The 25,309-nt window shown below is 39.6% G+C and overlaps 1 protein-coding gene across 1 annotated transcript in view; it reads left to right on the top strand.

Moving 5' to 3' along the window:
- tafa5l (TAFA chemokine like family member 5, like) overlaps window positions 1-22,106 on the top strand; it is a 42,211-nt gene extending 20,105 nt beyond the window's left edge. The window contains exons 3-5 of the mRNA XM_047573543.1: window positions 2,984-3,111; window positions 16,343-16,386; window positions 18,681-22,106. Of these exons, the coding sequence (XP_047429499.1) occupies window positions 2,984-3,111; window positions 16,343-16,366 (152 nt within the window). The 3' untranslated portion in view covers window positions 16,367-16,386; window positions 18,681-22,106. The remainder of the gene's footprint in view (window positions 1-2,983; window positions 3,112-16,342; window positions 16,387-18,680) is intronic.
- The last annotated feature ends 3,203 nt before the right edge of the window (window positions 22,107-25,309 follow it).

Genomic DNA, 25,309 nt, shown 5'->3' on the forward strand with positions numbered 1-25,309 from the left:
ACATCTGCAACCAACTGATAAATCTACGCTTTGTTGCGCCTGACGGATGGCTGTGAAAATGAAAATTCACCACGGCATGTTGCTGTGTCAGGAGCAAGGTCACTTTAAATTTTCCCCTTTTCAACTCAGAGTGATGCTGAGATGACCATTTTGTCTCAGAAACTAGTTGTCTCATCTCATCTCATCCTCTAGAGGGTGAGGGGAGGCACTGGAGCCAGCTGTCATTGGGTGAGATGCAGGGTACACCCTGGACAGGTCTCCAGTTATCACAGGACAACCATTCACACTCACACCTTCGGCCATTGAACGAGCATGTCTTTGGACAAGGAGGAAGCCAGAGTACCCGGAGAGACACAGGGAGGACATGTAAACTCTGCACAGAAAAGCCTCAGTCAGATTCAAACCCAAAACCTTTTTTTTCATTGTTATTATAGCTTGTTTCACTCTGGGATTTGACAGATCTCTGGATTGTTTTGTTTCACTGCTGTGTCTCATAGCTGAGTGGCTACAGTGATAGAGCAGAATAACAAAACACACCTCTTCTTCCAGTGTGTCAACAGTATCCACTATTTGCTGTGCGAGAATGGCTTTATATTTACAGAGCAGTAATTGTCTGTGTGTGCTACATGCATGAGGGTGCTGTTCGGTTGGGCTTGATAAATACCACTAGATGACAGGTGACAGATCTTTATTGCAGAGCTGCAGTCGGGGTCTGACACTCCAAAGACCAATTTCAGACTGTTAACAAGGCCTGGATCAGGAATACCTCACAGCAAAATGTCACAAGGTCTCCTTTTCCCCACCTCTTAACTCTTCTCCTTCTCCTGCTCCTCTCTGTTCCGCCTTCAGCTCTCTTGTGGACATTCAACGAATTGTAGTTCCTTTCGTTCAATTTGCCGACCGTGTTACCTCGTTCCACAATGTGCTGCCCCGGGGGATCGTGGGTAGGCAGGAGCAGCGGCCCCGGCCAGGTCCGCAGAGAGCTGATAACCTTTCAGTGTTGCTTTAGCACACTGTGTAAAGAACAATCAGTGCTTATCAGCCTGGACTACAGGCGAATGCTAATTCAATGTCATGCAGTAGGACTGCAGTGGGAGAACGAGAGCATCAGCAGCTTACACTCTGACAGCCTGACGTCTGCAGCCGACGAATAACTTTAAGGAGACCAGAGAAAGGTTTTTTATTGCCTCTCTGTTCTGTAATCCTCTCCCTCTAATCTATGTATTGAAATTTCACAGGAAATGTATTTCAGGTTTTATAGAGCCCTGCAGCCGTCATATGCAATATCACAGCTGCATGAAGTAAAATTAAAAAAATAGTCCAGCAGCAAAACAAAAGAAGGAATTCAGGGCGGTCAACTAAATGCCAAAACACAGCCGCTAGCCTGCTGCTAACATTCCTCAGTCAATGGCCACATGTCCACCGGTTTTAAACATTAGAGTGAGTTTACAGGCACAAGAATAAAACGTGGCATCATGTCTGTTGCTCTAGTATTAAAACGTGATAAATGGGCTGTCGCTTGAAGTTAGAGTCAGTTCATGCTGGAGATTACAAGTTTGACAAATGAAAATAAAATCTGGGCGTGTGGCTTCGATGAACTAAGCAGCTCAAGCCGCTATTAAATCTCAGACCGACCCAATGGTGTTAACTCGTTGCTTAGGATGAATCCGTCCAGGATGAGGGACGCATGGATTTAAAAACTTTATGCTGCATCTGTTTTGCTAATTTATTTGTGCTAAATCGGTGGAACTCTTTACTTCCACAGTAGCTTAGCGTTACACTGAAAACATTTAAAGGGAAGAGAATGGTGATTTTTTTCTATCTTAAAATAGCTTGGTGTACGGAGACAGAATTTTTATCTGAATATGGATTTGGTAACACTCACATTTCATTATAGGGTGTGTTTAAATGAATACAGAGAAGAGAAAAAACATACAGTTGGATAGTTCTGCAACCAATAAGAGCCATTTGTTGACGTGCATGGCTACTACTGACTAGTACTTTGCATTCCATCACCACACATAGCCAGGCCCAAACGATCTGGGGGTTGAAGGGGCCGGCAGATCCAGGGTATAATCAGTTCCTCACCCAAAAAACTGTGAGCAGAGGTTTGGTCTGGCACAACCCCTGGTTAAATATACAGATGAATTTTCACCTTTCTGACAACGTCAAGTCCTTTGACATTCATTTTTCTTTTCATCTTTAGTTTGTTTTAATTTTTGTGTTCATGGACAGGGTAGTTTATTTCAGTTTAGTTTTTAATTGCTAAAAAAAAATGTAAGTATTGGTTCTAGATTATTTTGTTATAATGTGTAAGAGAAGCACACAATAGATATTAAGCTGCAAACACAACACCCAGTCATGTTGACAACCTAGCGTTAAAAGCACCAGTGCCACCTAATGTTCAATAAAAACTCCTGATCATAATGACTAAAAGATAAAATATGTTTCATGTTATATTTTAGTTACTTAAAACTTAAATACACAATATCACTTTGATTGTTTTTTTCATTTTGTTTTATGTCTTGTTTTTATTTTAATAAAGTTTTTAGTCAAATGTTTTTTGTTGTTGTTTTTTAACTGTTTTAGATGAAATCTAACAATAGTATGTGGTAACAATAACTTTTACCTAAAAAACCCTTTCAGGAATGTTAATTAGGACAAAAATGTCAAAAGCAAAAAAAAGCAATCTTTTTGTGCAGCTGTAGTGAAAGCTAGCATTAGCAAAACAGTAATTTATGGACCACCAGCTGGTCTTTAAAGGTTACTACCACAGGCAATTCAGACATGCTAGTTCAACAAGAACCTCATTAAAACACTACAAGCTTTTAGACACATCAACATATGAGGTTGCTTTCCAGTCTGGTGAGCATAAAAAGGACAGTTTTGTTTGCTGCAGAAAGAGTTGACATTTTGAAGACTTTCTCTAACGTTCTTAAACTGCATTTCTAATTTCTCAAACTCTCAACTTTCACCATCGCAGCACGAATTGTGAGGAGCCGCCAGTGGTGTGAGATGGCTCCCTGCCTGGAGGGGGAGGTCTGCAGCCTCCTGTTCAACCGATCCGGCTGGACCTGCACCAAGGGCAGTGGTCGCATCAAGACCGTCACGGTAATTCACCAGCCGTGACATACGTGTTCACCATATGCACTTTGCAGCCCTGTGCCTACATTTTCAGCATCAGTAACCTCTACGTGATGCTTTGGGCTCTGCAATCCTATAGTGCCATGGGGAGCCTCAGCCCAAGTCCACATTTAGAAAACTAAAGTCAATTTTTAAAATTATGGCTGCAATGCTGAGAAAATAATCATATTTTATATGACCTCTCTCTGACTTTGTTAGAGTTGTAAATGAATGTACATTTAAAAATTTAACATACTTTGTACACAAAACATGTTCAATTTTTTAACACCCTCAATATGGTGTCATCTGGTCCTCTGTAGGCTCCACTCACACTGCACCATGCATCCAAATGCCTCATAGCTGCCAATGCTGCAGTGTTGACTGATTAATTTAAATTCTCATTTAAAACCCAGGAAGCTCAGAGCAATCACACTCTGCTTTACCAGTCTGTGTAAAAATTTATCTCCAATCCTCTAAGTCATTTTCTTTATATTGGTGTAAAAGAAGTCTCATTATAAATGTGTTTGGGTTAAAAACCCAATCAGCCTCTTGGCCGCACATAGGGACTGACTCAGTCACTATGGCTACAGATGTCACTCTGTGGTTCACAGTAGTCCACCTGATTTCACATTGTGCAGCTCTATGGTCTGTGAAGACAGAGCAATTTTCAGTTCTTTCTATACAATGCCAGCCAGGTCTGCCAGCAGGTGACCATCTTCCACCAGTTAGATGTGACTGACGTTGTCAAAGAACACATCATTGTTCTACTAGAATGGTGAAACTAGCTAGCATTATTATGTTCAGTTTATCTGTGTTTAAAAGTTTGACTCGTTTTTTATAAATGGAAACATTCTCAGGTTTCCTTCTACAGTCAGTGGCTTATTTGGAAACTGTAACAATCTGGTAGAATGTCTACTCCCATGGCTACAACACATTCAAGATACTCAAGAAAATGGGGTTTTGGGTTGGATGATTGAGGCAAATTTTGTCAAAGAGTGAACTGAGCCAGAGGATCTGGTCATTAAAATGATGAACTTGTTAATATCGGAACCACTTAATCTGAACTTCCATTGTAGAGTTAGCAGAAACATGAAGTACTGTAAACATAATATGACATAATGGTTAGCAAATGTTTTCCTATTCGCTCTCATTATATTCTCCAACTGCTGAGGGGAATATCCGTTTCTTAATCTAAACACTCCACTATGTTCACCATCTTGTCACTAATGTCCGTCTGCTGTTTGGTGCTGAGCTGGAAGCATACAATTATTTTATCAGAGCTTTTTAGCTGAAAACAGCTGGAAGCTGTGGCCATAGTTAAATGGGTTAAAATAATGAGGTGAATGATATTATTAAGTTCAGTAGATCTGAGAGGAGTTGCAGACTCAGGCGATAATATGTATTACATTGAAACGACCACTACCAGTGTCAATATAGCTTTGGATTTTTTTTCCTTTATTCTTTATTATTCTGTTGTCTTTTCAATTCAGTTTAGTTTCAGTTAAAGTTTCAGTTGCTTATTTAATTTATATTTGGGAAGCAGTTGACCTAATATCAGGTAGACATGCAAGGCTCAATAAGCATCAATAAACATTTTGTTGTTATGACTGTTTTGATTTGACTGAAGTGATGAAAATGAAAGGGTTAGGGTTGGTTTTGTAATTTTGTGCACAATATTATTTCACTTAGTGTTCTTTTTCTAGTGGGTGTCATTTTGTGCTTAGACTTGAGATTTTTTTCTCTCACTGAATTTATTTTTCCTTGAATACCACAGAACCCCTGACTTTAACGTCATTTAGAATCGAAACATGTTGTATGTAATATGGAGACAGTGGACAATTTCCTCTAAAAAATTGATTCATATTGTACTTAAACTATAGTTAAGGCTGTCCCACCAGTAACAGTAAGCAACAAACTTCATACTAGAGCGAAACTGTGTGACCTTTGAAATAACAAAAGACACCATTGCTTAGTTTAACATTGCTTAGTGCAACATAGTCTGATAAAACATGTAGCTTATGCAACAGCTGAGATAATGCATCTCATATTATAGACAGATAGTATGTGAAAGACCAAGTGAGTACTTTAGAATTCCTCTGAATTTGTGTTAAAGTCATTCAGATTCTTGCCTTACCTGCTTCTTTTAAATGATCCATTATCTTATAATTTGATTTTGGCTGATGAAGAGATAGAGAGACTGCTTTGATTGCAATGTTTTAACTTTAAGTGGATAAATCTGCCTCAGGTTTGAAGATGCCAAAATAAAGAAAGGTCTAAAGAGAGGATCAGATGCATGTAACTTAGAGACAAGCTGAGTAAAACAGCACAGTACAGCATGGTGATATCAGTGAGAGAGGGCAAGATGGACAGAGCAGGAAAAACCTCATCTTCAGGTACACAAGGGCAAAGGTGAAGACCGACTCTGTTGATTTTCAGTCTCTCTTTGTCTCTTCTCATCTCTCTCGGTCCTCTGCTCCCTCCGTCCAGCAGCCCTGCGCAGCTGTGGCAGATTTCACGCACGCATTCCCACCATGCTGTAATGATCCCTGACAGCACACTTAGGTCGGGCTTCGCTTTTGTACGTACATTTACAAAGAAAATGCAGATTACATGTTCTGCTGCATGCTCTTATTTGGAGTTTTATTGCAGAAGTTAAGTTTCTGCTGAGTGACAGGGAGAGTTTGGAAGCAGAAGAGAGGAGTTATCTAAACGTATTTGTTGTAAGACTTGAAATGGGAGGAAAGCACATTCTGTAAGATAAATGAAAATGAGAAATCTATAAAGAGGATTGATCAGAGTCAAGCATGCGGAGAGAAAGAGACAGACAGACAGAATGAGGCAGAGGGCCTGGCTGTCACTCAGATTTGGGCCAAGGTCTGTCTGTCTGTCTGCCTGTGTGAGAGTGCAAAGAGGAGGTTTTAATTGGGAGAGAATCTGTCGTCATATCATCATGATAGTATTGCTTACCGGCATTCAGAGTGAAAGAGTGGGTTCTTGAAAGTTGATAATGGCTTTGCTCATTACTCATGATGTGGTGCACAGGTTTGATGTAGGTGGAGTTAGCAGATAAAACGTGACAAATGTACCTGATGGTATCACATTATAAATACATCGTGCATCTTATAAAAGATAATGTTCTGTTCATATCAATCTTGCACTGGACCTTGATAGTATTTCATCATGTGTAAATATAGGATTGGACTGTGAATATTGTTTCTTATCAAATCATTTTATTTTATTTATGTCAAAAAATGTTGTGACTTGGTTGTTCCATTTTGTTTTTCAGCAGCTAATGATTATGTTCACATTTATTTACCTTATACATTGAGTATCTATCTTTCCCTATAGAGCTATGTCTGTTGTCATGTAATCTTTTTTGGGTTAGCAGCAAGAGGGGTGAACCTGCACAGGCTTTTTGCCTTGAAAATCAGACCCATTCCTAATATAGCCCTTGGTGGGGCCTGATAATGAGAAAATCATCCTGTTCATTTTGGTCTATAGCAAGACTCCTCAATGACTAATCACCGGACACATCACTATGTCATTTGGTTTGGTCATTTGGGTCACGTGTTGGGTCAGTATTAACAACTTCCATTGATTTTTTTTTTTTTTTTAGCACACTCCATACGCCTTCCTCTTCCACTTTCATTATAGGCCAAAATGTATCTTATAACCTGAAAGACAGACTTTCTTCTCTTTGCATTCTGGTCTTCAGGCTAAAATGCAAACTTAGCATATCAGAAATCTTCTAATGAAAGAGGGAGATAATTTAATACAGTACAGTCATGCTCCCATGAGGATAAACTACTGAGGTTTAACAGTTCCTTGTCCATGGCCTTTTCTGCTTCATGACAAACATAGGCAAACAAGCTGTCGAGAAAACTCTAAATGATTAATATGTTTAATAATTTGTCCAATGCTTTGTTCATGTAAATTGGTAACTCTTAATACACAGTGCCAGAATTTTTGATCCACAGCTCAATTAGCAAGATGTTCATTGTATGATTTGGAGCTTCCACTTATACTGTGAACATGGACATGATTAACTGGTGAGGTGACCGTCTAGATCCATAACGGACAGGAATGTCAGGGTTTAAAACTGAAACTTTAAACATCTACAAATGCAGTCTGTAGCCTGTTTTATAATGTAGTGATGTATCATGATAATATGGCATTTCCTGACATCAATAAAGATATCAGTCATCAATAATGTCATCAATAATATATGGTATTTGACAATATTTTGTTAAAAGTTTAATTACCTGTGCTGCAGCCAACCAAGAGTTGAGGTTATTAACAAACACATTTAATAAACACAGTTTCCTGTTTACAACTGTATTGTTGTCCATTATTACCAATTTATTACATCTTTATAGTATATACTGACTGTACACGTTACATTATTAACAGTTGTAATAAATGTTTCAATTAAACACTATCATCAACATGATGTGTTGATTAGGTGATATTCGAGGCTAACCACATTATACCTCCATATTAAAAATATTCATCTGCACCTGCACCTTTTTCCAAACACAGCCTCCTCCTTGATGCCTGCCCTCCTGTGTATGCATCTCATGGTGGCACTGCCAGGTCACACACTTCAGCCTAACCTGCTAATGGAGTTTGCATATGCAGCCCGCTCTCTACTGCCAGCTAGCCATTAATATGAATCACTCTCTGGAGTCGCTGGCCTCCCCACTCCACCCCACCAAACAAGCTGGCAATTTGTCTTCACTAGTGAGCTGCTGAAAGGTCTACATATGATATTCTCCGAGGTGGAAAGTGCAATTCAGGAGGGCTGGGGCGAGGTGTTATGAGGCTGGTTTTATACACTTGACAGGGGGGTGTGGACAGGAATTGCTCGGTTACACAAGAGCGCAGTTTACATGTCAGAAGTGTGTGACTGCACAGAAGATGGAAATGGTTGTCATGTTGAAAATTGACAAGACAGACTGGCAGAATTTAGGACAGCAAAATAATTTTTCTCATTTCAGGCAAGCATTGGGGTTGTGAGATTGCATCACTTGCTCTCTGCTCAGCGAGAGCTCTGTTGGGAGCACTGAGCTCTAATATCAGCCTTTGCTAATGCTTTGCCTATGCAATGTGACGGGCTCAAACTGAAACTATATCAGAATGGTCCCTTCAGTGAAGAATGAGAACAGACTATTTTCCCAAATATTGTGTCACTTCACAGAAGGAAGGGGGCTAAATTTATGAAATGTAAGTACTTGAAACCCCGATTTGATCCTAGTCAGACTGTGGTTTCACATTTCAGACAATACTGGATAGTAGCAAGGGAAAAAAGTCCCTACACCCACACAACAAATGCCACTGCCACTGCCAGAACGAAGGAGAGTTGCAAAATGAACAGCATACCCACAAACACACACAACCCAGTAGGTCAGAGAGGCTTGCATCATGTATTTAAGCATGCTCTTTTTTCTGCTCTGGTGGCACTCCTCCAGCTATGTGCTCTTTGTTCCAGCCTCGGCCAGGACAAATGGCTAGTGGAATGTGTGCAGTCCCGCCAGTATTGCTGCAAACACATGAAGACATCATAGCCAGTTAGCACTGCAAGCTTTTTGAAAAGATGCCATATGACACAAAAATCTTTAAACATGAAAAAAAGAGGAAAAGCTGCACCTTTGTGGGAACTAGAGAAAAGGCATTTAATTGGGTAACATTACAAATAGATTGCAGAGAGACGAATCAAATAGAATAAGTGGATTCATGGCACCATGTCAATACAAATGTTCCTGGGCAGTTATGAAGAATTTCTCACCTCTTTCATAAGGGGTGAGAATATTACATGGACAGATGATGTAGTTCCACAGTGGCGTTATGTAACACTTGCTAGCACCTCAGTTATAAAGGCTTCAGTGTCTACGACAAATGGCCAGGCAGCCAAGTCATGTGTCTCCATGGTCACTGCTGTGCTGGCAACCCATCTGACCAGAGACTTCTAATGAGCTTGCATCTAAAAGCCAGTGCAACACACTCCCAAACTCTGTCAGCAACACAACTGCTTGTCTGGGGCTTTATGAAATGGATTGTTGATTAGCTACTGGTTGGAGAGCAATGCTAGAGATGAGAGGTCTTTTGTTGTCCTGGTATCATTAATGTAAAGGGACAGAAAAAGATGTCCAAGCATGAATGAACTTGAAGCACAAGGTTTACAACAGAGTCTTCACTCCTCAAAACTGTCCTTGCACGTCATCTATCTGAAATGGTGTTTTATTTTTCAAAATGCCTGCTGAAAACTTGTATTGTACAGACATCTTTCCTGCAACCACAATTCAGCTCCTCTTGACTTTATTGGGTTTCTTTTACACTGGTGAGTTATTTCAAATTGAACAAGGAGCAGACGGAATTATCTCAGCCCTGCAGGCAACATCGTACACAAGATAAATCTCATGATAAAGACAACCAACGATGAATTTATCCCACTAATAAGTGAAGCCAAAGTCTCATTCACTGCTCTTGTGAAATGGAGCTCCGCTGCTGTTGTTCTCTAAAAACTATTAAAAACGCATCAGTGAGCCACACTGTTGCATGGGGTGACATATTCTCTCATTACCATGAACACAGACCCTATTTGATTTTGAGTCAGTCCCACACACCCAGCCACCCAGGAGATTTTTTAGCTAAGGAAGAGGAATATTCTGCAATGGCTGAGTCAGTCAGCTGATCGATCTACATTCCATTTGCTGAAGACAAAACTAAAGACAAAAAGACCCACAAACAAACAACAACTGAAGCCTGGAGCCTTAAAGGAGCACAAGGAGGAAACCCATTTCTTGGTTATGTTCTTAGTTACAGAGCTGAGGCAGTCAATGCTTGCAAGGGATAAATGAACATCTTATTTACAACTTTGTTAATTTGTCCATTTACATTTGAGCCCCCCCCCCCCTTTTTTTATTCAGGGATGCAAATCCCAAACCCTTTCCTCTAACTTCAATGTGAATGTTGTGTCAGTGTTCAAGCATAAATGGACCTATGAGCAGTACTTAATTGATTACCAAAATAAATAAATAAAAACAATAAATAAACTGTTTGCTGTTTACTCTTGAATTAGATTTGCTAAAGTTATAGTGACAACAATGTTTCAGGAAACTACTGACCCCACTAAAATAATGCTTTGTATTTAGGTGCACCCTTAAAAGACTCTTGCCTTCAGTAGAAAACAGAGGAGTTGGGATTTAGCCATAGATGCTGAAGAAGTTTTCTGCTAACACCTTAACACAAGTTTTTTCTTTTTTTTTTTTATGGGATTTGTTCCCATTTACTAAAATGTTGAATCTTTTTATTACCTGTCATTGTTGTTCTGATTTAAATGTGCTTTTTAAATGTTATGCGCAATTGTAATTATATGAAGAATAAGTGTAGATTTCCGCAGATACAGACACTCATACAATTCTCTTTTTAGAGGCACATATTGCTTATGTGCTGCTGATGCAATACAACTAAATATAACATTAGTCAAGAAGAAAAACAGAGGCGCCTTAGCTTTCCTGATTTATCACCTTCAAGCTCTGTTTCTGGGGAGAAAAAATGTTTGTATGTCATATTTAAACTTCTAAACTGTATGTAGTGATTCATGTGCACCTCGGGAAGACTGATGCATTCCAAGCGACTTAGAGACAGTCCGTGACAAACGATAATGCTGCTGAAAAGGTCTGTAAAAGACAAGCTGAAAAGCATGACGGCTGGTGGTGGTGATGGCTTACATTAGCGGCCAATCTTTAATCTGTAAATGTGATTTCATTTTTAGAGGCACATTTTTTTCTTGATTTTACCAAATCTTTAGCTAAACAACTCTTACTTAGAATAAAAGCTCATTTTCAAGAGGTCCTTCTGTGCATTTTTTCGCTTTTCAATTTCATTAGCATGGCTGTGACTTTGCACTTATCTTTCATTTTTTGAAGTGTTTTTCTTGTGAAAGGATTCTTAGTGGGAAGGCAGCATAAGATAAATGTAGTTGTCATGATGACATCACTCAAGTGTAGTACTGACCAGCAACATTAATTTAACCTAAATAAAACCCATAATAAGAGAAGTAAAGTAGGCTGATTCCTCAACAGTAACTGTTGCGCCAAAGTCTGTGATAGATGCATACAGTGCGCATGTGCCCTGAGTGAGAGGATGTGTTATGAATGGTCTTGTTTCTAGTACACCAATAAAATATTGGTGAGGAAATCAGGAATACAAGTCATTAGAGAAGTGTTAGCATCTTCAAAATGCCTTGAAAACCCAGGCCAGGACATTTTCAGATATTAGATGTGCATGCAGTGCACTGTGTCCTTCAACGCTCCACTGACTTTCATTCGCGGTTGAAAATATTAAATACTATGCACCAGCAAGTTAATCCTGACAATTCTACGCAGTTAATAAAATCTTGATTTTGATGGTGTTGGGTTAAAAAAAAGCACAGTTTTATGTTTGTTGGAGATTAGCTGTTTCTGCCAAGAAATAATGTAAATCTGCAATTAACTGGAATGATTCATTTTAATGTACTGTTGATACAGACAAAAGAACATGGGCGCAGCTTTTATGTCTAACTGGTCCACCACAGGGCTTTCATAAGCATTCCTGTTTGTCAACCGACAGCACTCCTGTCATATTGTATCTGGCAGTCTCTCTGTGGATCCTCAGGGATAACATACTGTAGCCGGACTGCTTTGCACATTTAAAAAATGACTGATATTGACACAACATGTGTGCCACTGCGAAGCATACACTGCACTACAAAGAGGTTATGCTCAATAAGCAGATATACAGTTTAATTCAGTTTCATTTGCAGAGCTTCTATTCATCAAGCAGAAAAGAAAAATGTGCTTTTTTGGTTTCTTCTTCTGTCGGATGCTGTGGCATGATCATCAGTCTAGAGGAGATAGCGTGTGGAGTAATGCAGAAAATATATTGAACTAGGTTAGATTGATAGAGATGTTAGCAAAGGAGGGAATCCACTATTCTATTTCCATTTTTCATTTCTGTTATCGTAGGTGTTGTGTTATTGTACCGGCATGCTGCAGGGAGCTCCATGATTACATTTTCCATTTTTAATGTTTCCTTTGGCATTCATTTACATGGTGTAAAAAAAAGGTTGCATTGTTGTTTTGTTTTTGTTTCCTCCGGTGCTGCCATTATCGATTAACAGACGCCTTTTGTCAGTTTGACTTCTTCAGGCACATGTTGCCCCTTTTTCTTTTCTGTCGGAATGTACTCCCTTCTGCTGTCACTGTCAGCAAACTGTATCCTGATCCTCTAGTTGAAATTGTGTCATTTCCAGGCTTTGAACTGTAATTTTTTCCCCCTGCATGCTGGTTGTCTCCAGTGTTGTGGCCTGAGTGAAACTGGCAGAACCATAGGCTGTATTTTTACACAGGCTTTTGGAAGAAGTTATGCAGAAAGACTTTTTTTTACAGTTTAGACACATTCACACAAGCTGAGTGTCATCTGATTTCAAAACTCTGATGCTTTTGAGCCTTTTGGATTTTTTCTACTGTTTTTAATAATTAGTGCTGCTCTCCTGTGATGCCCACCAGCTATAAGGTACCAGCCAAAGATGTAGTCAAGCTGGAAAAATAATCCCAGACCTGGTTCTCGTTTAAAGTGAAGCCAAAGCAAGTAGAGCTCCCCCTAGTGGCTGGCTGCATTACGGGTCATAAGCTCCACCTCCAAGAAAAACCTCCTCCGGGCCAAACTAGAACACCAAAGTATACATCAAATTCAGAAGGATGGTTTCCATAATTTTAGGCAGTTAATATAATGCTAGCATAACTAGTGTCAATTTGGCCAATGCATATTTATATACAGTCCATTTTAATCCTATATTTAGGTCCATTTGAGTACTGAATGCACATGTCCTCTTACCGAACGCAGTTGGTGATCAGTATGAGGTGAGGTGTTTTGCTGTTTTAACGTTTTTTGTTTGTTTGTTTGTTTGTTTGTTGTTTTGTTTTATTATTATTTCCTGGTTAAATAAAGGTTAAATAAAATAAAAAATAAAAATGAATTATTTCTACTGGTAGAATGCAATAAATGCTCCTAAAGTATAAATGTATACATTTGAAGTATTTTCCTGTTTGTTACTATAGGCTACTAATACTATATCAACTTTCAGAGAAACAGATTGCTCATTTTACCTTACCTGTTTTATTTGGCAGCTACAGTTAGCTTTGACAGCAATAGTTGCTTGGCAGTTTAAGATTTTATAAACAATACTAGGAATAAACAAAATGTAGTGTTATAATTTACAAGGTAGCATGTATTTCACTGGTACTAAACACTTATTGGTTGATGGTCAAAGCACACAGAAAGGGATGGCTTTGGAATTTAATTGCATATCTGAAAATAATAAGCATGATTTCAAGCAAAAGCTGCGCAACAAATTTTAAATTACACAAAAATAAATCATCTAAATATTTCAGCCATCAGCCACAGGCATCTTGGCCTCCCCCAGATTGTGGGATAGTACTTTTTGAGTGAATGTTGGGGGTGGTGTGTGCTGAGCATCTGTAATTAGTTGTAGCATTTTTTTGTATGTCGGTCAAAAGAACGTTTGCTTACTTTAAGTTTAGCATTTCAGTTGCTTTTAATCCATTTTTAATACTACTCTTCTCTAGGATTAAGTCATACTGTATACACTACCAGTCAAAGATATCACATCCATTTGTAACGGAGTAAATTATGATCAACAGCAGCCTGGAAACCCTCTTCTTCTCTGTTGTACAAAGAAAAATGCCTGTCCATCATTTATATGTATGTACATGTATATGGTGAAATAGTTGTTGTAAAGTCTTCTACATTCTGTCGTCATTACTCGAGTGTAGCAGGTGGTTATTTACTTGAATTAAAAATGAATGTTTTTATAACTATATTCTATAGTATATAAACCAGCACAACTTTAAAGAGCTGAAACCTTTCATGCAAGATCTCTGTGTTGTTTAAATCCATAGGATTTGAGCACAAACAAATCAGCTTTTGCTCCTATGAGATACCTGTGAGTCTGATGCTCTGATACTTTTGTTCATCATACTCTGACCACAAAGCATCCACTCAGGGTCTTCAGTGAGCTTTGGCTGTCCTTGTTAGCTTAATAACAACAGCAGCTCCAGTGGCTGGTAATGACTGAGACCCCTATGAAGCTCAGTCTGATGAAACCCACTAAGTCCTGTGCAGGAGTCCACTTGTTAGCAGAGGCCCCTGAGGAAAAGATTTTTAGTTACTGCACTGATGGCACAGTGTCTGTCCCCATAATGGCAGGGTGGGCTGCTGGTGACAATTTTGTTGCTTAAAGTGGCAGATATGCAATCTCAGCTTTGTTTCCCCTAGAGCACTAAGCAAACAAGCTGTCTGCTGTACCTGTGGTGGCTTTTCCTCTCAGCGACAAAGGTTCTTGGGAGCTGTATTGGCTGAGGATTGTATTTGTGTAATGTGATGCATACTCTATTTTGAAAATACTTTGATCCTAAAATATGCTGCGCTGATGATAAGGAAGAGAATTAATTGAATCCCTTAATATTTTTGCCAATCTCCATGGGCGCTCTCTCCAAGAGCCACAGTGGGCACCTCATTTGAACTGCGAAACTTTATCATTCATGCACAGTGCTCAGTGTTTACAAGTGGTAATGAAATGAGGGCACCCCGAGCTCAGATACAAGGTCCAAATATTTCCATTTCACCACAACATAAGCAATTAGGAAAGCACTGGTTAGTGTGCTTTCTCTCTCACACTCTTTATCTGTGAATCTCCCTCATCTCTCCTGCCAGCGGGAGATGAATATGTCTTCGATGTCCTTGGATTCCAGGCTTGTAAACACCATAGGCAGTGAGCACTGTTTACCGGTGTGCATGGCAGGCAAACAGCCGGCTCCATCTCTTGCACAGTTCGTCCCGTGGGGCCAACCTCACCTTGTTACCCTTTTAATTAGTAGGAGCAGTTAATAGTGCCGACCGCTTCTGCCTCCTCAGCACTCTGCTCCGACTTCAAGAATCTCTCTAATCGATAGCTAGGACTTCTACTGAGGCTGGGAGGCAAAGGAGAATGAGAGAGTCCTATTGTGGGAGCTGCTGAGGTCCATTTATGATGTTTGGAGTGAAATCAAACGGCAAACCATTTTCTTTGAAGAACCATTGGGTTGTGTGTAACAAAAGTCATCCCTTCTCCTTTTTCCTTGTATATTTGAAGGGATAACAAGGTCTCTGGGTTCCTCATGCATGTTCCTCTCACTCAGTTACTCTTCTCTCTCAAAAATGAACATAATCAGAAAGCTAAGGGTTTGCTCTGCAGATTCCATTGTGTCCTTATAAGCTTTTATCCCTTCCACCCGCTGGCCGCCCGGCTCATTTCTTTTCTTGTTTTGATTTAAAGATGCAGTGGAAGTACTTAGCATTTAGATGACATGCTGCTGGAGAGGTGTGATGGATCAGCGCCTCTTCAGAGGGCTGAATTTCTTCGACAGCAATGGGACCAGTCGGCCAGTGGGACAGACAGAGCGACAGATCACAGAACGACATGGGGAGGGAGGGTGGGCTGCAGAAAAAGCCTGGCACAACTGAGAGAAGAGCAGCGGCTGCTGAGAATGCCAATGTGCTGCCCAGACAGCCGTCTCGCTTTGGCTCCTCTGATTGACTAAACAGACCATTAGCTTCCTGATTATGATTAGCCGAGTCATTATCTACACAAAAGTGGCTCATTCACCAATATTAAGAAGGCAAGGGAGCTGTTTTCTTTCTGTGGTCAGAGGGAAAACACCTACTGTCATTGTATCTTCTTCAAGATAAATGCAGGCGACAAGAAGTTATGTTCACAAAGAAACTAAGGGAAACACTGTTCATCACCTTGCCTCATCCCTACTGTGGTAAAAAAAAAATAATAATAATAATAATAATAATATGAGTGATTTTATTGATAGAAAAACAGAAAGGTTGCTCACTTGTTAATGCAGATGGAGCTGACCATTATTCACCCGTATTTTCTGGTTGAAGAGGGAAGCGGTGTCCTCGGAGATCATAAAAACTGGTAGAGAACAAAATAACCTTCAGCTTCTTTCGTCTAGCCTTAGATATAATTGGAAGATGTGCCATCTGTGCTTTTAAATGGACATATGCTACTCTGCGTCCAAGGCCAATATGTGCTGGGAAAGTTGAATAAGTGTTAGTGAGGCCTGGCCGTATGTTCTCTTAGTCCTGACCTTCTACTTTTCTTTTCCAGCCTTTGCCCAAGGAGCCATCGTAGGATGCAGAGCAAAACAGCAAGTATGAGTTCATTTTACTGATGTAGTGTTTTATGCTGATTTGCATGCTGGGTACATTGAACTGGTACAGTTCACTTAAGCTTACAAACAACTAAAAGCCAGCGATTGCTGGATGCTGTAGAAAGCAGAATTAAAATCTTTAATATGAAACAGCAACTAAAAGAATGCAGGGTTCAAATTCTGAGTTGTATAAAGGTTGAGTACAGCTCTGACCTGGATTGAATCAGCCACTAGTTTCTATTGACCATGTATGTCAAAGTACCACATTGACTACAGATTATAAATAAAGGTCATCCATGATGTGGATATGGTACAATGGAAATATAATCACTTTGATGTATCAGTGGGGAGAAAGGGAAACCAAAAGGATTATTTTCAGTTCGAAAATGCATAATGATGAACTTAAAAGCACCACTGTTATATTAAAAACAAAACAAAAAAGCAAAAACAAATATTACATTAAGAGATTTGTAGAGTTTTGCTTGCTTGCCAACATTCCTCCCAGTAGATACCCACTTATAAGAAGTCCGCAGGTAAATTGGAGTCAGAGGTGGGTTAGCCTACTCTCCTGGCATGTTATGTTCCGTAAACTCTTTTCTTTACTCTTAAAAACATGGAAATGTCCTAAAGTCTTAACTGAATTCCTCTCAGAGGAACATTGACTACGCATCTGTAAAGCTTTTATATTGTGCAAAAAAACCAAAGGCATTTGGAATCTGCATACTTTATGTCTCCTAGCCAATATTCTAAGATTGATTTTTCCTCTTCCACCGAGAAAACAAAATGAATCACGCACAATTACCAAGGACAGGGAGAAAAGGGGAATTCGGGGCATCATAAATATTTATTTGCCAGCCCTGGGAATTTGTGCAATTCTGTGTGGATTTGCCAACTCATGTTTAAGTGTCTGAATGATTTATACGGCCTGTCCTGGGGTGTCACATTTGTCCACTGTCACCCTGAATCATTTATATATTAACATTTATGGATTTATCCATATAACATATTCATGGCAGAATCCTATTAACATTCAAATGGTTTTCCTGATCAAATGATCAGGTGAAATTAAGTCATTAGCTAAAGAATTTCAGTGAAGGTGAAATGTATTCCACATGGAGATTTATATACTATATATACTAATATGAACCCATTTCTCAACAGACGCTTAAAACTGAGCTTTTTCTTGCCTTTCTTGCCACTTTAGTAATGCCTTTTAATGAGATGTATTCATTAAATATACTGGATTATTTAGACTTCTATTAAATAAATAAATAAATTGTAACCCTTAATTAGACCGCAATGGGGAAATGTGCTCCTGCTGTTTGACCCATCCATTTGTTCACACAGTAGTGTGTACAGTTGGAGCAGTGGGCTGCAGCCTCTAGGGGCTGTGCCTGGGGAGCAATTTGGGTGTTAGATGCTTGCTCAGGACACAACAGCCATGGACACAGTGGAAGGCAAACCTGCGACACCTATTAACAGTGTGTTCTATGTGTTGAGTGATAGCTCTGGTACCGCTATCAGTGGCAGGTTAAAAAAAAGAAGAAGAAAAAAAAAAGATAATTTAATCCAAAATGTTTTTCTATTGTCCCACAGGCTTCAGTGTCAATATATTCTGCCTGAGCCAGAGAACACCGAGTGTCATGACACTCCTCTAACTGTGAATCCTCTAAAACATGTCCCTATCCCTTTTATATTAGACTGACAATGCAAATAGTGAAATTGGCCTAATCCAGAATCCTGTTCATAATGTCAGACTGCACAAAAGCACAGAATGACAAGAAATGAATTTGAGTCGGTGGTTAAATTCTTCATTTGATCATGTGTTGCATATGAAGTGTTTCACTTGAGCTGCTACAAATGAAAATAGAAACTGCAGTGAGTGGAGTGCGGTGGAGGCGCTGGACTGATTATTGTTGTTGTCATTGATTTATTTTTTCTCCTTGCTGTGCATCATGAGAGGAAAATAAATAAATCATTTTTGATTAACAAAAACAAATACATATTTCCATCTGACAGTGCTGTGGGACAAAACGGTGCTTGTGAAACTCAGGTAGACAAGCATGTGATATTAAAAAAAATTAAAGGGGAGCAAATTCCTCCCCTTTTATAAACTCAGATCACACTGTTTTATTGCGTTACATGCAAGCAAGGCTATGAATATTGTGCATAAGAAATTATTATTAAGTGAATTTAGTTTTAAACAAATTTAAGAAGCCTACATACACTAAACACAGCCTTGTTTTGTGCTTCTGTGTATGATCTTTGTATCTTCTTTCCTTTCCTCCTCTGCAGGTTCATTGACATCCGTGTTCCAAAAGGAACTGAGGCCAGTGACTACACCCGAAATCGTGTCCATTCACCAATGAAGCTCATGAACTTCACACCAGCCCTGACCTTCAATTAAAAATGACATAACCCAGAGCTTCTCCACTCACCACAGTAAAAGTCCCTCGGCTGACCTCTGAAAACTTTTTAGAGGTTTTAGGTGAAGGGTATGGTACACCATCATCAACACTGAACTTTCACCACAGCCACATTCATGAACTCATCGTAGAGCAAAATCCCTGTGAGGAACGGTTATCAACAGGGCAGCTGGGTATTCATTCAAGTACTTGGCCTTTTATTTTTCTTAGTCACTGCCTGGACTGCAGGGGATGGCTCTTTTTTATTTTGTACCTTTGTGGCTTGATTTAGACTTGTCAGAAGGTCTTTCAAAAGTCAGCTCCTTCGTCTTCTTTACTGTGGCCGCTATGAAGCCGTTCAGGGTTATAGCCCAGCCAAGTTTCTTTAATGACAGTTCGTTGCAAAAGAATTATGACTTTACTGAGGTTGAGCCAGGCTGTATTGTCCATCGGATCCTAGCCTTTAACACCTTTCTTTCATTTGGCTGGGTCAAACTTTACGAGGCTGTATCTGCCAAAATCTCTGCATACGCTCACCAGAAGGGACGCTGTGAAACAGCATAAAAGCCGCGGAAGAGACGACAGAGATGAGCCGACTGTCCTTCCTCACCCAATGAAGATCATGAGGGTGAAACCTGGACATTTTGGATGGCTTAGCTTATATCTTTTTTTTTTTTTTTTTTTTAATGTGGTGCCAACATAGACGAGAAGAGTAGTTTTCTGTCAATGGACCTCACACATCTTGTACACATCCCTAGGAGCGTTGAGCAGATGCGAACCCCTGACTCATTTTAATGGTCTATACTTTGTGTGTTTGCGTGCGTGGATGCATGTTTGCATCTGTCGGTGTGTGTGTGTGTGTGTGTATGTGTGTGTGTGTGAATACATGTTTTTCTGTGTGTGGGTGAGTGTGTGTGTACATCCAGAAATACACTGTGAAATAAGTCAATGCATTATTCATACTCTTGTATATTTTTGGGACACACCCAATTCAGAACTCACCATCTGACTAAAAGAAAACACATTTGGAATTTTACAAATGTTGGATCCTTGGATATTTGGATCCTGGATTTACCTTTAATTTTCTTTCTTGTCTTTTCTTTAGTACATAGAGATATTTATATTGGGGGGATACAATGGAAACTGGGGAAATATCAACAGTATGTCACATAAGTTAAATTCTGTAATTAAAATCAGTTTATGTGTGATTAAATGTATTTCAGAATCCTTGTCTAAATTGATATATTTTGATATGAAATGTTTTGGCCGCCTGGATGTGCAAATTTAGATGCTTGATATGTCTGAAGTTATGTATATACATATATATATATATCCAAGTAATGTATTTATGTTCTGTGTGTCTCAGTCAGAGAAGAAACAGAAGAAGAGGCATTCTTCTGAGAGAAGTATTATAGGTGGACACAATAACATGAACACCACTGAGGTTTTTCAAAAAACACAGAATAAAACTAAACACAATGCAAATTCCACAAACCAGTCTGCAAGATGTAGTATCATTTCTCTGATGTAGCCTCTGCAAAAGCAGCTTCAGAATGATATATCGTGGTTATTTTCAGTATTTCATTTTTTTTTTTTTTTGTTTTACTAGTTCCTACATTTACACACCAATGGCTGGAGAGCTCATGTGCAAGATGCATGTCACATGTTGGGTTCCACGGACAGACTGAACCGCCAACCTTGAAACTTGTGGACAATCAACTGTACAACCAGAACCACAGCTACTCAAAGCTGCATTTGCAAAAGATTTTAATATAATGTACAGGTGTTCCTGTTAATGTGCCTCCTGCTCCCTTTATTCATTTCTTTGTGCTGAAAAATCATGTACATCTCCATCTTAATGTATGCATGTGAGGATATAAAGAAAGCGCCTTCTCCCGGGAGCTGTGGAGTGTGTATTTGGTGTGTGTGTGTGTGTGTGAGTGTGTGTTTTTGGGTGTGTGTTCCAGGTCAACAGTGAGCTGTGTAGTGCGAAAATACCAATTTCCACCTGATCCCATATCTTTGATTTCATGCTGCCTTTGTTTATCGCTCCTTTGGTTTGCTGTCACCGTAAATAAATTATCCCTTTGATTTGTCTCACTGCCGGTGCAGGAGCTGCTGCAGTGGCACTGAGAAGGGCAGCCCATGAAAAGAGCTGGATCTTAGGAAAATTTGGAAACAATTAACTGGACCTCCTCCTCTGTTTGTTAAGTGGTTTGTTAAGATGTGCAAATCTGATTGGTTTACTATACTATAGTATACTATACTATACACACACTAAGTCCTCTAAGATATGTCACTGAGTCTGTGACTCTCAAGCTGCTGAGGCACTGTCCTTAAACTGCAATGCCTATAAGCACATTTTGTTGTCCTGAAATATATGAATATTTTATACTTTAATCTCAAACTGTACTTGTTTTACAAGATGCTTAGGTTGAAAAAAAAAACAACAAAATAAAACTATATTCAAATTATTCCCCCAGCACGACACTGCTACAGATCTGAGACAAACTTGTACAATAAAAAAAGATCCAGGCTAAAATTAAATACTTGAGTGTAATACTTTCTGTGTAGCCATGTATTTTACTGTGGTCCACAGAGTAATGTACTATAACTGCAACAGCCCCCGTATCATAACCATCATGTAAGGGATCATCCACAATGTAGTGGTGGTTATTGGAAAGAAATAACAGTGTGTGGGATATCCGATTATAATGCAAAGAGTGGTGTGCTTTATTTTTTTCAAACTGCTAGATGCAACATGAATCTTCCCACACAGTTTTTTTGTACATTGTCAAGTATTTTTCTTATAATTCTGGAAACTGACAGGTTTCAGAAAATTTGTCTTAAACATAGAAAAACTAAAAGCAGGGCTTAATTCAAGCGTTTGCCGTTAAATAATTCTAACTATGAAGCGTGCATGATATCAATTATTGTAGGCCAGGTGGCCATGAACAAAAAATGCAATTTGTCCACAAATCATCATATATTTTAGCATACAGTATACAGAGTGTAAGGATCTAATTTATCATCATTTAAGGACATCCCTCTTTAAAATGTACTTCTTACATTAAACCCAGTACTGCTACTTAACTCTCCACTACAAATGGCTATACTGTATTCTCCCTGCATGCAGTGCCAATTCACAGAGTTGTTTTTAGAAAACTTCTAGAAATGTTTAAGAAAGGCACCCACTAATGACTGATTGACAGTGTTCTTATTTTTGCTTCTGTGCATTTGGGACATAATAGCGAAAAATATTTACTGTTAAAAAAATAAATAAGTGGAAATGTATTATTCAGTATCATCAAGAACATTCCTGTTGGCTGTGAAAATTCAATGTATGCTTTCTGTGGTCGCTGCCAAGCCAGTATTCCTACTCAACTCCCACTCAGTGATGTTCTTTCAACAAGGCCCCACTGCCGTTTCCTTCCATTTTGAATGTCTGTCTTGCTATCTATGGGTGTTGGATGTAGGCTGGCGTCAGGATCAACAAATGGTGCGAGGGCGGTATTCTTCCCCCTGCCATCTACAATACAGTATTTTTTCTGGATATCAGAAAACCCTTGCATCACTAGACAATAAGCTATGATGAACTGTGTTATTATCACTTTGTTCATCACACCTTCATGCAAAGCAGGTTATGAGCAGTTAAGATACTTGACAATTATGATTATGGTTATTATTTTGACATTTGAGAACACTATGTCAAAGGGGCTTGTACATAGTCTTAAGATGTGCTATATGTACCTACCTACACTGTGGCTCAGTTAGTAACAGATGTTCAAACTAATGACATTCCTGCACAGATTATGATCAGAGAAACAAAATTACAATCACCATTTATCATTGGGAATGATGGATAAATGTGGGGATGCTGTGGGTGGATGGACATGGTGGTGTGTGGGAAATGTGGAAAGGCCTAAGGTCACTACATCTGTGCTAGAGCTTTATTTCTGAGCTATAAATCTGCTCAAGTGTTATCAAGTATCATCATTTTGTGTATGGTTTGTGTGTGTGTGCGCGTGTGTGTTACCCCACCGAGGTAAGACATGTGTGTTTCAGCATCCTAGGCCTTTGTCACTGTATGTTACTGTTGCCCCATCCACGATAGATCCCTGGCCGAGCTTAATGACACACAAACACACCCCCGAGGCTTCGGCTGACTTGCTAAACACAGCGTCGTTGAAGTGCGCCGCAGTGTAGCAAATTAGCATTTATGCCCACATAAAAATCTATTTACTGATCCATTAGCTTAGCATAGTGCTAATGACTTGCCAGTGATGACTCATGAGGGACTTTGGTTACCATGCGAATCATCGTTAAGGTGCAAGACAACAGCTTAACACACATAAAGGGTACACTGGCAGGACTGACCAACACTTGAATGCACGTATTTATGATTAAATATAAAGTTGGAATATTAAGGCTAATTCTTGCTCTACCAGTCTCTTCTCAAGTGCTGCTCAGACACCTGCATGTTTGGCTTGTGGGAAATTGGCCTGCCACTGTCACACAAAATCTGTTTAGCCATCCCTCAAACTAACGATGAGGAGGTGGCAGTACTCAACAATTACAGCTTGTCCTAGATAAGCAGAGCAGCACTGGCTCCAGAAAACACGTCATGCATGGTAAATGAAAAGCAGAATGCAATCAAAGGTATCTGTGGATTGCACCAAAAGTAACTTAAATAGAGCCAGGGATTTCTGAAGACATTTTTCACATTTATTTTCTTAGGCTTGCTCTCTATTATAACAACAAGCACTTCAATGTCGAAGTCAAAACCAGCTCAGGTGAAGGAATGTGGCACACTCGACACCAATGAATGCTGAAAAGTGGATATGCAGTTGAATTAGGTGTCATTCACCCTACTTTTTTACTTTTTACGATTTCCTATGAGAACAGCAGCAGGCCGATTGATATCAGCGTCATCTGAAAACATTTCCTTGCTGCCGAAGCCTCTGAGTCCAGGGCACACTGCGGTGCTTCTGCACTGAAGGGCTCAGCTCCAGGGGGGAAGATGAAGGTATAAAATGATCGTTTTGCTAGAGCAACACAAGCTAATTTATCATTCTCCAGGGGTCAGGCGACGCTCCCTTGGTTGTGAATTTTAATGTTGTTTTTTATGGGCCTTAATAAACTGTATTTTGCTGCGAGCGTTTATGCAGAAGAGCACAACATCCTTCACCCGGCTCATTTAGTGAGTCAAGGAGAGAAGGGCCGTAGCCAAATTTAACCAATAGAGTCATCAGTTCTTGCAGTAATAGGACGCAGTGAGGTGAAATATTGATGCTTTCGGAAAAGTTATGGGAGGCATTCACATATTTTCTGACGATTCATTATACCTCGATGGGTGGCACATGAAGGAGCAAGAAGGTGGCTGATTGGGTTCTTTCTGTGTGGTGTTTGTGTGTTCTCCCTGTGTCTGCATGGGTTCTCTCTGGGTACTCCGGCTTCCCCCCACCATCCAAAGACTTGCTTGTTAGTATGTCTGTGAAGGTTCTCAGTCATCCAGGTCATGGTAATCCAAAAGGCGTTGAATAAGGTCAGCTGGACTTGGATGAGTGGCGAAACATCTTCAAGAAATCCTACAATTCCAGCTGACCTTATTCAACGCCTTTTGGACATGCTTGTTAGGTTAATTGGTGATTCTTAATTGGCCGTAGGTGTGAGCGTGAATGACTGTCTCTCTGTGTTAGTACTGCAATGGAGTGGTGACATATGCAGGGTGTAACCTGTCCCTCATGCTGAGGGACTGACTGCCGGGAATCCAGCCCACCTGCAACCCTCCAGAGGACAAGTGGTTACAGAAAATGAAGAAATGACTCCAGCAAAGATCAGGTCGTTGACCCAAGCATATTATTTTGGTCACCTTTACCCTTTATGGTACAAGGAACTGTATATGGTCACCTCAGCACACATTTTAAAATGCATCCCTGTGAGGTTTAGAAGCATGCAGATTTCATTCAGCCAATCAGAGAAGACCAAGGAAACATTCCCAGGTCTAATGTGATCTTCAAGGTCCACCTCTCCATGAGCACTGAGCATAACTGATTTATGAGATACCATGAAGAAGTGGCCTAATGTTGTCTAATGTGATAATGTGTATGTTAAGCGCCTGAATCAACACTTAATGTTCTAATGGTCTAAAGACACGTTTACACTTATTTACCACTTAATGACATGGAAACATATATGTTAAATTTATTAATCATAATTTTCTCCATGAAAAAATTGAAAAATGTCACAAAAGTAAAAATGTCTTCCTATGCCCTACAATAACACTCTATGATTGAAATTTAGAATTTCCAAGTATTTTCATGAGTGCCCTATAAATCGGTAAGTAATGAAGAACGGAAGAGTAACCTGAGCAACACATACAGGTATTTTTTTCTTTGCATTGAAACGCAGTTGAAACGCAGCCTACAATGAAATCCAAATAGAGTGTTACCAGAATTGCACTCTGATGAGAACCGAGTCTGGCTACACCAGACTTCAAATCTTGTATTATATATTACT

Source organism: Mugil cephalus, chromosome 1, assembly GCF_022458985.1.
Source record: "Mugil cephalus isolate CIBA_MC_2020 chromosome 1, CIBA_Mcephalus_1.1, whole genome shotgun sequence".
Classification (NCBI taxonomy): Eukaryota; Metazoa; Chordata; class Actinopteri; order Mugiliformes; family Mugilidae; genus Mugil; species Mugil cephalus.